Source organism: Vicia villosa, linkage group LG1, assembly GCF_029867415.1.
Source record: "Vicia villosa cultivar HV-30 ecotype Madison, WI linkage group LG1, Vvil1.0, whole genome shotgun sequence".
In the NCBI taxonomy this organism is placed as follows: domain Eukaryota; kingdom Viridiplantae; phylum Streptophyta; class Magnoliopsida; order Fabales; family Fabaceae; genus Vicia; species Vicia villosa.
The window spans coordinates 66,793,904-66,810,703 of record NC_081180.1 but is presented as its reverse complement, the minus strand read 5'-3'; the positions used below and the strand labels follow the sequence as shown (position 1 = coordinate 66,810,703).

At 33.8% G+C, this 16,800-nt stretch overlaps 1 protein-coding gene and 2 long non-coding RNA genes across 3 annotated transcripts; 2 read left to right on the top strand and 1 right to left on the bottom strand.

The window, feature by feature from the left end:
• Nucleotides 1–3,037: 3,037 nt before the first annotated feature.
• LOC131608334 (pheophytinase, chloroplastic) lies at nucleotides 3,038–6,116 on the bottom strand. The gene is made up of 7 exons (XM_058880182.1): nucleotides 5,847–6,116; nucleotides 5,641–5,754; nucleotides 5,404–5,548; nucleotides 4,191–4,361; nucleotides 3,851–4,091; nucleotides 3,677–3,768; nucleotides 3,038–3,579 (listed from the first exon to the last, which is right to left on the bottom strand). The coding sequence occupies exons 1-7, from the start codon at nucleotides 5,938–5,940 to the stop codon at nucleotides 3,306–3,308; spliced, it is 1,131 nt and encodes a 376-aa protein (XP_058736165.1). The 5' UTR covers nucleotides 5,941–6,116; the 3' UTR covers nucleotides 3,038–3,305.
• Nucleotides 6,117–12,312: 6,196 nt separating this feature from the next.
• On the top strand, nucleotides 12,313–13,179 carry LOC131608323 (uncharacterized). The gene is made up of 3 exons (XR_009285594.1): nucleotides 12,313–12,540; nucleotides 12,630–12,667; nucleotides 13,115–13,179. It is a non-coding gene; the product is annotated as an uncharacterized LOC131608323 (long non-coding RNA).
• A 162-nt stretch (nucleotides 13,180–13,341) lies between these two features.
• Nucleotides 13,342–14,030, top strand: LOC131608312 (uncharacterized). Its single transcript, XR_009285583.1, has 3 exons — nucleotides 13,342–13,411; nucleotides 13,526–13,565; nucleotides 13,728–14,030. It is a non-coding gene; the product is annotated as an uncharacterized LOC131608312 (long non-coding RNA).
• Nucleotides 14,031–16,800: the final 2,770 nt, after the last annotated feature.

The following is a 16,800-nucleotide window of genomic DNA, read 5'->3' as shown; positions in this document are numbered from 1 at the left end:
TATATATATATATATATATATATATATATATATATATATATATATTTCTCCTATTTACTTTGATAACATATATTTGTGAAATGACATCAATAACAAATAATTTTTCTAATGTTTAATTGTGCAAACATTATTTTAATTGTATAAACTTCATTAATGACATATATTAATATAATAATATTTTAAATCATATAAATTAAAATTAATGATAAGTCACATATATTTTTGTATTTTATCCAATAACACACCTTTTCAAGTATATTTTTAAATTCATATTAGTTGAAATAATTTTTTTTAACTAAAATTATTATTATTTTCTTAAAAAAATATTGTATCTTAAAATAAAAATTATTTCAAATTATATTTCTTCGTTATTAATATTCAATTACTAAAGTTAGTTTTTAAAAATGAAATACTATTTTAAATGTAAATTAACAATCATTTAAAATGATCATAATGATTTTTTTTATTAAAATATAATTTATTAGAAAAAGTAAAAAATAATAAAAAGTGAAAAAAGTGAAAAGTGAAAAGTAAGTTGGGAAAAATCAACAAAAGACATTTTTTGCCCCTAAATTATTAATTTAAACTAAGATAACAAAAGAGTATTATTGTGATTTCCAGAACAATAAATTTTCTTATATTATAGATTAAAGGTATGAAAAATATGATAAATTATGGTATTTTTAAACTGGATTTTATAAAATAAAAAAAATAAAAAATATTTGAATGATTAATAAATTAAATTATATATTATAAATAATCCACTTAATTAAAATTAAATGAAAAATCAGTTTAAATAATTATTTTAAAAAAATATTATTTAATAAATGTAAACTAAATATAAATCAAATTATAAATAAAACTAGTTTAAAAGAACATGTCCCGTACTGGCTAAAGATTCAATTGATTAAGACTCAATTTATAAAAAGTTCATTCTATTTCGTTCAACATATAAAAATGGTTCACATGTGTTGAGAAGGTACACAATCTCTGATCTCCAATTTTACTATACGCATCTTAAATTTTTAACTGACTTGGATGTTGAAGTGTCAACCATGCAAGTCCACCTTGCGCCGCCGTAAATGAGGTCTGAACCACCAATCTAAACCATTAATATCAAACTCTCTTCATTTATGATTCTTGTATGGAGTTAGATCATCCATTTTTTGCTCTCGAACGGAACAATGACACCATTGTGGGAATCGATTTCAAATTCCTCACAATTTTTGCAATCTCAAATCCAATTTTCGATTCACCACTCGTAACATCCTCAGGCTACCGAATCAAGAAACAAGTCGACTTCTAATCCCCTGTTTTCCTATGAAAATCTTGTTCGCTTCTCTAAACACCATCGAACGAACTCAAAAGTTACAGATCTGCATTCTCGCAGCTCATATCTAGATCTCTGATTAACTAGTTTATGACTTCTCCATATATCATAAACGAGAAGTCTGCAGAATAGTAGAAAATAGAGGTCTCAGACCCAGATCTAGGGTTGTGTCGGGCTTTAAAAGAGATGGCGACCTAACATTGTTTTCGCGCCCCTCTTGTCAGGGATCGTGTCGAGGCGACGCCTTCAAGATACCACAAGTTCGTAGTTAATGACGCTCAGATACAACAAGTTCGTTGTAGATTCTGGGCACCGATCTAACACCGGGGTGCATCATGGAGATGCCATAGGATTTCCACGTGATAACTAGAGTTTCCCACGACCTGATCGCAAAGTAGGGGTCCACTAGGAGAGCTCGAAGAAAGATACCCCGAATCTCAATTGCAAGGAGACCGGCGGTAACAACCTCCAACAGCCGCTATGTATCTCTGCTCCAAAGGAAATACTAAACAGACTTGTAAAAGAACACCATCTATATCCGACCGTAATTGACTCCCGAACCCTAAACTGGTTGCGATGACCATGTTTTATCCTTCAAGGGTTTTATCGACGTTTCTATTCAAATAAAAAGTTTGGTGGCGACTATGTAATTATTCTGAGCATTACTACGCTCAGATATTTTTCGCGCCGCAACAGATAATTTTAGAAAGACACTCTTAGGAGGGCCACTCTAGAGGCCATGATGGTCGAGGCACGACATGTGTTGCCGTACGAAAGACAGAGGAGGAACCGATGGGTCAAATATGTCTAGTAGTTGAATTTTTCTTTGTATGCTGATAATTTATATTTTGGTTTGTGTTTTGTGAACAATGGATGATTTGCATTTTAACTTAATATATGATATTTTGATTGAATTACATAAATGTGTGGTTTAATTGAATAACAATTATGAATACTTTGTACAAATAATTTACAATATAAGATTTATTAAAATATAAGAAATTTATTGTCCCGATGAAACTTAATTTCTATAATATCTACTGAATTTTGAAATTAATACATTACCCTGAGTTTAAAATGTATTCAAAGGTTAGTCTAAAACTTAATCTACGGACTCACCCGTCTATAATATGGAGATTAACTTCCGAACTATTTTTTGGTAAAATAAAAAAACTCACTTACGAAATATTTTGGTGTGCATGAGATATGCCTTGTGATTTATTTATGTAGTATTTCAAAGATATTTTCAAATTATCTGAATGTGACTTTGTGACTTTTCAAGGTGAAAAGATCAATCTATGAATGTTTTAAGGACTTGAGTATATATAACTTAGTAATAACTCATAAAATAAATGAGTTATTTCTTTCTTTCACTAGATCCAATTTTTTTTCTTTTTTCTTCTCCCATTTCATTCTATTTATTTTAAACTTCTTTTTCATTCCTATGCAAAAACATTTGGGACCAAGATTTTTACTAATTTTTAGGCTCAAAATGATCAACTATTAAAAACAACATTAGAAGTGATCCTGAGGCCAGAAAATAAATATTCAAGATGTCAAAGTTATAACATAGTAACAAAGAGAGCGCAACCTTCCCTACTCATTCTCACGAAGCTCACACTGCAACACAGTTATAACAAACTCGTTTAAAATGAAATGAGACGATTGAAAAATAACCAAATAGTAATACACTTCTATTTGCTAACGTTTGGAGAAAATTCAAATATATAACCTGATCAACGAAAGAGAAAGTTCTATGTAATGTAACAAATGAATACATACACATGATCTTCAAAAACTGCAGGCATGCAGAAACACGACTATGTCTACATGCGTATCGTCATTTTCCACTATCCTCGGTATTTTTAACCGGCTTTTCTATACATCGTATTGTAATGACTTCGTCCGAAACATGAATCTCGAAACTTAATCAAGAATATGTTTCAATTAGCTATACATACAAGATTATACGTGTTTAAGCTGTTTGCAGAGAGACTTCCGGAGTAAGGGTGGTGAGCCAGTCCAATAAAGCTGAGTTCACCAGCTCGGGTGTCTCGTCGTGTGGACAATGCCCGGCTTGCAAGTGAACAAGGGTTGTTTTCGGATAAAACTCTTTGATTTTATTAGCTTTGGCTGGACCAACCCATGGATCAAGGTCGCCCCATAGCAGAAGCAACGGGCAAGTGAGTTCGCTTAACACGGAATCGAGAGTGTACTTGCTCTGATTCATCATGAAGCGCGTCATTAACCTGCAGAAAATAAAATTGCAAAATCAATTGTCGTCTCCGTAGAACCAAACACGCTCAAAGACTAACTAGGCAGTATAGAATGGACACGGTCATGTACCTGTAGTAAACTTCTCCGGCATTCGGGTCTTGAGCTGGCCTTGTTATAGATTCCACAAGATAATCATCGACATTCGAAGAGTTTACATACACCTACATTGACAAGCTATGCAATTAAACTTTATACCTACTAAGCTTTTAAAGAAACACAAGTTGAAGATAGCATTTAACCTACACTTTTTAAGACTGATTTAATTCGAGCAGGTTGTTTCGATTGCCAGAATATAAATCCGAGAACTACTCGCTGGAAAACTTCCTTCAAAGGTTTTAGGAAAAACTTTTGTAGAGGTGATTCCTCGGAATTTTTACTTTCCTTATTTCCATCACCAAATTGTCCTGCAGAATTCAGTAGAGCGACCCCGTTGACAAACTCGGGCAACCCGGTTGCTGCAATCAGAGCAGTAAATCCTCCAAGGCTGAAAATTCATCATGATTGAGATTAACATTATAGTTTTAACTACCTGTTTGTTTCAACCTAATAACCCAATGTAAATGTATTAATAGTCATTAACTACCTGTTTCCAACCAAAACTGCTGGTTCTTTTACGATTTCCTTCAAGAAGTCTGTGACTTGATCCCTCCATACCATGGCATCATAGTCGACGAGTGCTTTGTCACTCCATCCAAATCCAAGCAAGTCTAAGGCATAAACCTTATGTTTCTTAGCCAATTCGGGAATATTGTATCTGGAAATATGTAAATAAAGGTATATGACTATCAACATGACAAAAAACTAACATTGAATCACTGTTAAGTTAAGGTCTCTGTAACAAACATTGCAAAGACAACACTCAGGCTTATAAGTTATAACCTTACAAGAAAGAGCTACAGCAAGAGCAACAGACACATTTACTTGCACTATAACACAACATATTTGTCATCAATGAAATAAGTGAGTACATATGCTGATTTATGTGAATGTTCAGAATTAACATTTCTCAGCTTGAAGTAAAAAATAATGATTAAATGCAGTTAACATGTACTAAATTGTGGAGTGATGATAGTGCGGAAATGCTTTAAATGTTAACAACAGGTATATTAGTTCATTATGTATATGCTTTTAATTAACTACCGGTGTGACATGTGATATTTCATGCAGATATAACATTTTTTAAGACTCGTTATCCAGCCTAAAGACCGACAAATTCAGGGGATCAATCCCACTGTTCACTAGCGAGTTCACTATCGAGGGATCCAATTGAAGTCAGAGCAAAGCTCTTTATGGACCAGTCCAACACAGATTGATTGCTATTCAAAATTTTCCTTGTATGTTATAAAATGAACCTTCATTGCTACTTAAGATCAGGAACTTGTTTTATAATCACTTATTTATGAATATTGTTAAAAGTATCACATCGAATATATGCTTGAACATGTACTTATAAGTGGGGGCAATCCTCACTCTACAAGACAGTTTTGTAGGGATGAGTTAGGCCCAACCAATACATGTTTATTGCTAAATACATGTAATATCCTAAGTAAGAACAAAGTTCAATTCCGGATAGCAGCGCAGAGCAACCGACTTACTGCTAAATGCATGTAATATCCTAAAAACTTAGTTGTCAATTTCATATAGCAGCGTGCGCGGAGTGGCTGACTATTTGATCATTTTTTGAACAAATTACATGAATAACTAACTATATACATATATTTAATGTAAAATTCAACAAACAATTCAAAACCCATAAAAGATTCATAAATGAAAGTACAAGACTTCATAAAACAAACCTCCAGTGAAAAGCAGATGCACCAAAACCATGAATAAGAACAAGAGGAGGACCTTCTCCTTGTACAACATAGTGAATATTATGATCCTTCCACTTCCAATAATTGTACCCTTCAGCTTTGTATGCCAATCTTTCAAGTCCCTTGTCTTAAAAAGCAAAAGTACATGCATAAATATAAGCAAACAAAAAAAAGTAACACCAAGATCTAGGTCACGACATCATTGAGTAACTAACTAACCTTGAGATGGTTGAGCTTGAGAAGTAAGAGTGGAAGCCATAGCCATAGCTGAAACTCCAGTTGCAACAATTCCTTTAACTGCTAAACTTCTTCTGTTCATTTCACATTTACTTCCTTCAAACAACATAAACAAAATCAGCAACAACAACAAACAGATACAGAAAAGGTATGAATTAGAAATAGTGTTGTAGAGAAGAGTGAGTAACTGTGATAGAGAGGGGGTGAAGTTGCAGCAATGAAGGTTGTTTTGGTGAGTTGTAATCGGGAAGAAGGCGAGGGAGTAGATATACAAGAAGCCATTGAAATGGGGAAACGTGGGTTCGAAGAAAAATGGAGACTTTTTGAGGATGTTCAGACCGAACCTTATATGTGGTTTAAGGTTGTTAAGGTTGTTTTGTTAGATTGTGCGGTGAGCGATGATTGAGGTTGTGGCATACTTCAAGCCATTGACTCAATTCGTCTCAGATCAGATTTCTAACCCAATATTTGGGATCAATAGTAAATTAATAATAATAAATGCTTTTCTTACTTTATTCTTTTTTCTTATGAAAATGATCATGCTATTTTGTAAGAGATATTTTGGAGCTTATAAGTTATAAGTGATAATATCGTGTAACAATTTACATTTTTTGTAAAGTCTTTAATTTATTTTTATTAGTTTATAATTTTTGTACGACGTTATTTTAAATAGTGTTTTAACTTATAATTTATTATTATTTATTTTTATTCTTATTATTTTAATAAAAATTCACTTTTATTATTATAATTTATTTTAATTTAAAATGAATTAATTATATATTAAATTTTACATTTATGAGTTAGTTGAATCTTTAATTTTATCAAACATTTTAATTACCTTATCAGCTATCAGTCTCAATCATCAACTATAAACTATTATAAATTATCAGTCATCAGTCATCAACCATAAGTTATAAACTATCAATTAGCTTATTAGCCAACTGCTATTTTTATGAAATAGACCCTAAGTTTTAACCAACTTTTATCTTATTTTTTTAGTGAAGAAATTTTATCTCATGGAAGTTAAATATCGTTTTAAATTCTAAATTTAAGAGTTAGAGATCAAATAATGAGATTTTTTTTTAATAACCAAGTATTGAAAAAAAATACACAAATAACCACGTTTCAAAGAAAATTACGCAAATAACCATGTTTCAGAAAACGTTATTATGGAGGCGCCAAATGAGATGGCGACACCACTTAAATTTCTAAGGGAGGCGCCAAATGAGATGACTCCTTGGTTGAACTAGTCATCTCAAATGGCGCTTCAGTTCATTTTACTTTTTTTGTTGAAAAAATAAGTGAAAATTACATAATTAAACGACTCCATTAATAATTAAACGATTACATAATGAGAACAAAAGTTACATATTATTTAGTGGTTTCCCGGGACTCAATAACGACCCATTGTTATGTAACACCCTTCTAAGCCCCGCGGAAAATACAATAATAATCAGAGTAATCATACAACAAGGATGTTACAATTAATAAAATAAAGAAAACTCCTGGTCGTTTGTCATGCTTTATTAGGAATAATCCACAAATAGCAAAAGTCATATTCAGCATAGTGGAAACTTATTCAAATGTGTTATAAGACATCACCAACATAAATCAACGGTACATAATCCAAAATGGCGAAATAGTGTATCACAAGTAACTCTAAGACTATCGTTCCCCGTGTTACAAATCAGAGCATGACTCGACACGAACTACGGACTAGCCTACGAGCTATCCTCACCAAATCAAGATGCCGCTACTCCTTAATCTGAAAATGTCAACATGTAAGGGTGAGTTTCATTCGAAATTAGTAAGCATTATACACTCATAAGTAATAAAATATCATAGCAATTATCATTCACCCAACCATACATGTATTCAGATTTACTACAACTAAGCAAGCACCAATTCACACGTATCACCTATCACATTACACAATCATTTAGTTATATCATGTTATTATGCACATGAATGGACTGACACTATGCATGTGGTACCATACATGAGCTAAACCCATCCAACTGATCTTTTCATCATCAAGATACAGTCCAACCGGCACAAATTCCTCACAATGGGAATTATGCCCACCATTTTGATCCACAACGTCATCGGGATCCATCACCAAAATGTATGTGAATGAATGCAACGTATAACATGCTTACAACATCACCGATCTGATGTATTGCATCGTCTCATTACCAATCACCAATTCATCGCCAATAAGCATGCACATGTTTCAGCACTCATTCAAATATATTACACATATTCATGTTAGGCATCACCCAATGAATAATCTAAACAAAATATAAACTCGGATCCCCGTCCATTTCACCCATTCATCATGTAGGGCTATTAATCAACTTCACAACGCCCCAAACGGCACATAAATCAGACACTCGGATCAAAAGTTATGGGTTTTCAAAATAAAAATATAATTTTTCAAAACACACAGTGGAACCCCGGTTCCTCCCTATGTGGAACCCGGTTCCTGGCTTCATCTCAAAACTCGTCTCTGGTTTTTACTATGGGGAACCGGGTCGTCACTAGCTGGGAACCGGTTCCCAGCACCCAGAATTCCCACGCCTCTGCTTTTTAATAGGGGAGCCCGGTTCCTTTCACACAGGAACCGGTTCCTACGTACCTGCAACAGCAATTTCATGGTTTTCAACAACAGCCATCATTCCAATTCAATCAATTTCGTCTCCACACAGTTATAGCGTACAAACAACACCAATTTACACAATATAACACAATTCTAATAAGTTTTAAACATCAATAAACAACATACATCATGGTTATCATTCAAATTCATCAAAATCATACAAAACTATGAATGTTCATCAAAACCTAACAAATTCCCCAAAACCCAACACATTCGATTGAACTAAATAACAATCCTAATCAATTCTACTACCCGTAATTGCATAAGGATTACTAACCTGAAGAGCCCCCCCTTACCTCAGAGTCGAATCTTCGAAAGTCCTCTTCCTCTTTGGTTCTTCTTCTTTTCACGTATCTCTTCTGTTCCCCAGACTTTTGCTCTCTTTCTTCTAACTTCCCCTTTTTTCCAATTTCCTTTATTTTTATGAAAAATAGAAAATGTCTTAATAGGCTTACATAGTTAACACCTCCCTTTTGCTAACCACTACACTAAGCCCAATGACTAATATTTCATTATTTCCCAAATAATTTCCAATAAAATGTTAACTCCAGTAATTTAATTTAAAACTTAATTAAATTAATGAATAAGAATTTATGGGGTGTTACATGTTACGCACCCGTGTCCTCGCCTAAGTCATGGTGGGTTTCGACGATCTTCCTCTTGCGGTTGGGTCGAGGGTTGTTTCGGTTGGGTCGAGGGCCTTTTGTAGTCGATGCATTCAATATCCATGAAATTCGTCAGATCGTCATATCTGGAAGATCTGCTTTCAAACAGTCGGTTACTCATGCCCTCAAAGTTTGGTCGTATTGGTTGGGGATGGGGTTCAATGGGTCGTCGATAGCACTGATCGTATGAATAACTCGAGTGCTAATGAAATGAATCTTGTGGAGTTTGGTACCGTGATTGTTAGGTGTATTGGTATTGAGGTTGTTGATCGTAACTTGGGTTGGTTGGGGAATATTCTTCAGGTAGGCCAATGCCTGGGCTAAGATAAGTTAATAAGGGGCCCACATCTGGATGACGGATGTATTCTATGTACTGTGATTGGGTGTGGGGCATGTGGGTGTATTGGTATTAAGGTTGTGATTGGGGTTAGGTGTTTGTGGATCTGTATTGTCGTGGTGTTTGATGGGAGGTTGATGTGTGTTTGTTGTCGGGGCTATTGTTGGGTGGGGTATGGTTATTGGTAGTGTTGTTGGGGATTTGAGGGTTGTGCCCATTGTATGTGTGGGTTTATTAAATACCTCAGGCCAGACACAAACATTTCAGGGCTAGTAACTGATATGTACCAATCAACATATTGATCGGTGTGTCGCATATTATTTTGGTTGAGGAAAACAGGGAATTGCAAGATATATCGGTGATGCCTAAATACCTCGGGCCAGACACAAACATTTCAGGGCTGGTAACTGATATGTACCAATCAACATATTGATCGGTGTGTCGCATATTATTTTGGTTGAGGAAAACAGGGAATTGCAAGATATATCGGTGATGCCTATGCCACATCTTACACCATTTCGGAGCGAACTCTTTCCAATCAATACCCCATTGGTCGTCGACCCTTTTAAGATGCCAATGTTCTAAACAAGTTGGAGCGCCGGGTATTTCTTGATGCATTCCGAATTGCATCTTGACACGGTCGCTTTGGTCCATCTCCACGACGTCGAACCATATGATTGTAGTAGTTGCAGTCCAAACTAATGCATCCTCGGGGTTGGGTTCATGGTCCAAGCCCATATATGGTCTCCATATAAACTTTGGATAAAATTAAATTAGAATAATGATAACTTAAAAAATGCCTAATTTAAAAGAAGAAAAGTTTCGAGTTAATGCGTACATCATTCGGGCCAAGGTGATCCAAAAGTTTATTATCTCAACAGAATGTTTTTCATTACGAACATTTGTTACAACATACCAACACAAACAAGACATTAAATGCCATAAAGACTAAAACAAGAACACAAACAACAGATAAACCAATAACACATACGCCACATAAAAATAAAGGTAACAAACGCAACAACATAGCTAAAAAGTTACAATAGTCAAAACAGTTTCATCGGATTCGTGCATCTTCGAGATTGCGTCTATGTCTGTTTTGACTTCCTCCAACAAACAACGGGGTTTTCCAGTTGCAAGTGAAGTGGTTCTTCTTCTTCTCTGGATCCTTCTACTTTTTTCACCATCTTCGATGTGTCCGTCTAACCATCGCGTCAATTCTCTCTTCAGACGCTCCGTGGAATGAATGTGCCAAAATTTCATTTTCATCAGAGGTTTTGTGGCCGAGAAAATAACATATCCATTTCTCATGAAAATTATGGGAGATGTCATGACGCAAAATAAGAAGAGAATGAGAAGAGAATGTGAGAAAGTGTGAACAATGTTGGAGAAATGAGTGTTGTATTTAAAGAAAACACGGATGCATGTAAGAGCCATATCAATTGGCGCCTCTTCCCAAAATTATAAAGGAGGTGCCATCTCAAATGTCTAAGTCAAAAAACACATGCATTGAGGAGCCATCTCATTTGGCATCTCCTTTAGAAATTTAAGTGGTGTCGCCATCTCATTTGACGCCTCCATTTTAATGTTTTCTGAAACATGGTTATTTGCGTAATTTTCTCTGAAATGTGATTATTTGTGTATTGTTTTTTAGTACTTGGTTATTAAAAAAATCAAATAATGATCTAATCAATGTATTTGGGGTTGATTTTATTTTTAAAAAAATTTATTATCAGGAAAGTGAGATATTTATGCGACTAAGATGATGATATAAAATTGTTAGCAAAAGTTTTTTTTTAAAGAAATAAGGTAAAAAGAAAATAAAGAGAGAATTGAGAGGGATGTATTTAATTATGTTTGGTTATTTTTACATTAAATAATGTGTTACATCATTTAAATAAGATGATATTACTAGTTAACTAACTTGTAGTGAGAAGTAATAACGTATGTAATTAATTAGTAGTAAAACATGTGTGACTAATAGTAACCACATTTGAAAATAGTTATAATTGTTAACCACCTTATTACTTACATTTAAACAAATCATATAACAATCAGTTGATAGCAAATACACCAAATGTGTTATTTTGAATCAGAAGTTTGCCAGTCTTTAATTCTTTGGTTAGCACATATGCAACCTATATAGAGGTAAGGCAGTGTGTAACCTCTAGCTCTATTTAATTGACTTGCTCTCTCAAAAATGAAACGTAGCCTAAATAGGATTAGTCTTATTTATTAAGCTGATGGAAGAGTTGTCATCAATTTGCAGCTTTATTGGCCTCTTGACTTCAATCTTCAATTCCTTTAGAATTGACTTCATTCATATAGCCTGACATGCAACATATGAACTAGACATGTACTCTGACTTTTGGTTATTACACCAACATACTTTTTCTTGTGTGGCATAAACCCTCTAAAGGTGTTGATAATTTATATTCCTAAGAAATAAGATAGCATGCTTAGACTAATCATCTCGAATTTCAACATCATCAATTCCTCGAATCTCTTGATCTCATATTTATTGCCTAGATCATTCATCAACATACAAACATATTAGAATCATGTTTGATGTAGTTTCCTACACATACACACCATACTCAATCATACATTTGTTGAAACTTGATTTCATTAAAAATCTATCTATTTTCGTGTTACATGATCTAGGTACCCTGTATTAGGCATAAAAAGCCTTGTTCAGTTTATACATCATGTATTCCTTGCTTTAATCTCAAACATTGGTGGTTGAGTGACTAGGGGTGGACAAACATATACCACCCGGGAGAAACCGACCAGTCCAAAATGAATTTTGGGCAACGGATTGGTTAACTTCGGTTTTCGGGTATAAATGGGCCATTTAATTGGGTGTTAACGGATATAGTTGGTCGAAATCAGTTTTTAATATTTGATCCGTCGGAATCCAAACCCGACCGAATAAAATAATAATATTTTTACTATTATTATAACTATATAAATTATAACTATAATTATATTACTATATGGGCTTAAATGTTAACGTGAAGTTGCCTGGCCCAATTTCATAATTTTTGGTTAGGGTTTGCAAGTATAATAACAACACCATAGGGTTAGCCGCCGCTCTTCATCACCTTCAAGTGTTCTGCTTCAATCCTTCTAGGTTTTTTACCGTCGCTGAGCTTCAAACTACCACCACCATCTTCACTTGGCGTATTTTACTCACGCAGTTTCATTGTCTCTTTCTCTCCGTAAGTATTCTCTCACTCTTCACTTCATTTTTGTGTGTTTTTTTTGTATGATTGGTGTAAAGTTTAATCTTTCTGCTGAATCTACTCAGGATTTTCAAGATGACTTGCGACTATACTTTAGATCTGGGTAAGTGGCTTTGTTTGGATTGATGGAATCGGATGGAGCGGAGCGGAATGAAATGGAATAAAATGATATTCCCTTGTTTGGATAATTTAAAAACGGATGGAGCGGAGCGGAAAGGAGTGGTATGGATTCCATTCCATTCCATCACTTACCACCATATTCCTTCCCCTCCGATTTGGGCGGAATGAATAATTTGTCTTATTCCTTTCTAAAATTTCCAAACAATGGAATGGTACATTCGTTCCGCTCCGTTCCACTCCGCTCCATCCCACTCCGCTCCATTCCATTCCGCTCCGTTCATTTCGTGATATCCAAACATACCCAAGTCATAAGTGTTCTTTTTTTTTCATTTTACATTCATGTCATCTATGAAGTTTTTGTTTTTCATGTTAAATTTAATCTGTGTTTTTTTTATTATTGCTGTAAAGTTTCAATCTTTCTGATTAAAAGAGACTACTTCGAATTTTCAAAGACAAGAGAACTGTTATCTTTTCGATTCTCCTTTAGATCTGGGTAAGTTTGTTTAGATCTGGGTAAGTTTATTTTCTAAATTTTAAGTGTTTTTTTAAATTTTTATTTTACATTTATAATATCTATGAAGTTTTTATTTTTCAAAGTGTGTTCTGTTGTTGTGTTCTGTTATTTAGATTTAATGGAGGATGATTATTTCATATCACGTTATATGCATAATCTTGTTTCAGCTGGAACGTAAACTCCTAATGACAAAGTAGTGGCTGAAAATTTAAGGTCAGTGAACTCCCTTTTATTTTCATTGAACTTTTGTCTTGTGTAAATTTATATTTCTGTTTGTGTAACCTTGTCTTAAATGTATTTGGAAAATAAATATATTTTTTGTTTCAGGAGTATCGGTGCAGTTTCAGAGTAAGAAGTTTTTGAGATGGTAAGACAAGAATTATTGCTTTTTTGTTATGGCTTTTTTGTTTTTGGTGGTTGATGAGCAAGTGGCTTCACATATTTGTTGCAGGATTTTATATTTATTTTAACTTTTATTTAGCTAATTTTGATTCATAGTTGGTTTGATAATTATTTATTTTGATTGTAGGTGTGTGTAAGACCAAAATAATAGAGAAATCCATCTTTATACTGTCTGAAGCTGGTTTTGAAATAACTCAGCTCAGGTTGAAGATGTTCTTATGTTGAACATAAACTCAGGTGCTAGAAGTATGATCCATGAAGATGAACAACAGTTATAATTTGTAATTTATGTTGACTTGGCTGTTTTATTTTATCTTGGGTTGTCATGTTATTTTATTTTTAAATTTGTAATGACTTTAATTTGCTGGGTATCATGTTCCAACAATAACTTAGAGGGATGAACCAATAATCCTTATTAAAATTAAAATAATCAGTCTTTTTTTATAAAAAATTAGTCAATTGTCATTTTAAAAGAAAAATAAAATTTAGATTAAAAATGGTTTGAGGAAATTTGAGTGGTCCAATTACTATATTGTTATCAAGAATTAAAAAAAAAATAGAAAGAACATGTTGGATTTGTTATTTGGATTATATTTTATTGGCTCAACAGCAAATGGGATCCGAACTTAATTGCTGCTGTTACCCGAACCGATTTAACCCGAACCCGAAAAAAACTGATTTTAAATAGGTGTTGCACCCCAAAATTTGCCCATCTAATTATTCTTAATTGGCTTACATATCTCATTCATTTTGCATTTTTAGGTCATCAACAAAATCACGCATTCGTTAATAATTTGAAGTGAGATTAAGGATCTTGGGTGTAAGGACTCCTCTATGGCTCTTAATAATTATTCACATGCGGAACAATATGTTGAGTCGTTCTCCAACTCTATTTTTCTAATTCTATCTCTCACCAATTCAAGGGGTCCTACAATCGATTGAGGTACAGGGAATGAATCATGGTTTGTGCAGTAAAACGATAATGAGTTCATCTATTTTGGGTATATCAAACCAAGGTCTTGTGCATATCAAGTTTGCTTCGAATACAAAGTTTTACGGATTTGAGATTCAATCGGGACACAAGTATTGAGTTTGGATTTAAATGTTATACAATACACATTTGCTTCAAAGGTTTTCATTCAAGTTTAGTTATTGAATTTGGAAAAGAGAAAATAATCATTTTATTCAAGGTCACAAAAGTCAACATATATATGAGATAGGTCATTCATTCATTCATTCCAAGTCAATATCATTATAAAAAAAATCCAGAAATGTATGGCAAAACAATCATTATAATTTACATCACACAACCACATCCACATTCGCTTCTGTCCAGTTGCACCTTACATCACAAGAATGTTATACAGTAAAGTATATACTAATTTCTAAGTATAATCTTCAATTCTATTCCATCTTCACATTTCTCCTTATCTTCAAGCCTTATCCCATGCCCTGATCCACTCTCCTCATCCTACTATGCCAAGCCTTTTGCATATATACACAAAAATGATTCAAATCAGAATCTACACACTGCCACACGTATACCTCATTATTCACCATTCCATCGGATTTAAACCTTCATACAGTTCAGCCAAGACGTTACGACGTCGCAATTCAAATACCCAAAATTGATCCTTACAAAAGTATCTCAAAACCATGTTCTTACCATCCATACATCAGTAAAAAATACACATAGTTTGGCATTTATATTTATCATTATCATCATCATTTTCAATTCAAACATTACACCTGCAAATTCTAACCTACAACAACCTAACCTTTAACTAGTTCCCTTTATAACCTTATCCTAAACCATTAATCTGCAATATCCATTCAAAACTCAGTCAAAACAAATGCACATAATTCAGAAACTCGCAGCCAGTTTCGATCCAACAAATCCAAACATCATCACATTCAATATCATGGCATTAAAAAGAAATAGATCCAATACATACTGGCAGCTTCCAATTAAAACCGAGTCGGCAACCCGCAACATACGAAAACCATTCCATATCAGTTCCAAACATTAACAGTGATCAAATATTCATTCATATAGTCAAGCAATGGTCAACTATTCAAATTCAAGGTGTTCATTCGATGCAGCCAGTTCATGTTCAAGAAATTGATCATTCAAAAAAATCAAAATCACAATACAATACATCCACACACAGTTCATCATACTGCAGTCCAGATCAGCAACAAATAGAAAGAAATAAAGGCACACTAAGTTATTGAGCATTAGCCCCCTGCCTTCAACACAAAGGAATAGCTTGACATCAAAGCTCAGAAAATCAAATAAGGAGAGAAATTAAAGCTCAGCTTGAATCAATTCTCAAGCCTATCAGAGAGTTCTCATCAATCCTCATCACTAATTCACTAACAAATACCTAACAATTCTTAACTCTTTTAACACTGACCAAATTATGTCACCTTAACCTTAACCAACTTTCCTAACATTCAGTTAGAACAGAACCACTTGCATCCCTAACTAAACAAAATTATTCATAACCATTAACTGTTTTTTTCAACTTCCAATTCAACTACCCTAACAATCAGTAACCAACTTCACATCTCCCCTTTTTTTAACCAACTAACAGTGTTGTCATAAACAAACAGTTAACTGTTTTTTACTAACAATCTCACAACTGACTTTTCTACTTGATTCAAACTTTCTGACTTAGCATAACAACACATGCTAACAGAATTTTCAACTAACATTTACTATTCTTATAAGATAACTAACTCATAACTGTCAAAACCAATTAGTAACTAATCATAACTACCTAACTAACCTCCAAACCATCAATAACCGTCCCCTAACAGAATTATAACAACCTAGAAAATCTCTAACAGAATTATAACCGATTTCTAAACTACAATAACCAACTCAATCTCTCACCCTTAATATCATAACAGAAACTTCTCAATCCAAGGGCTCACAATGACTCTCCTCTAACTGAATCCTCTCACTCTCATTCTATATAAACTCAACCTCTCCTTCATTCAAGCCTCTCGACTCCATTGATCTTCACCACTCTGCTTCCATTCCTCTCCACCACCTCTTCACCATTGTTCACAGAGATTCATCTTCATCCCTTCCCTCTCTCTCACCTTCAATCACATTCTTCACCCATACTCAAAGCTCTCACCGTCAACCTCCATTAAAGCTTCTCATTGAAGCTTTAATGGAACGAGCTTAG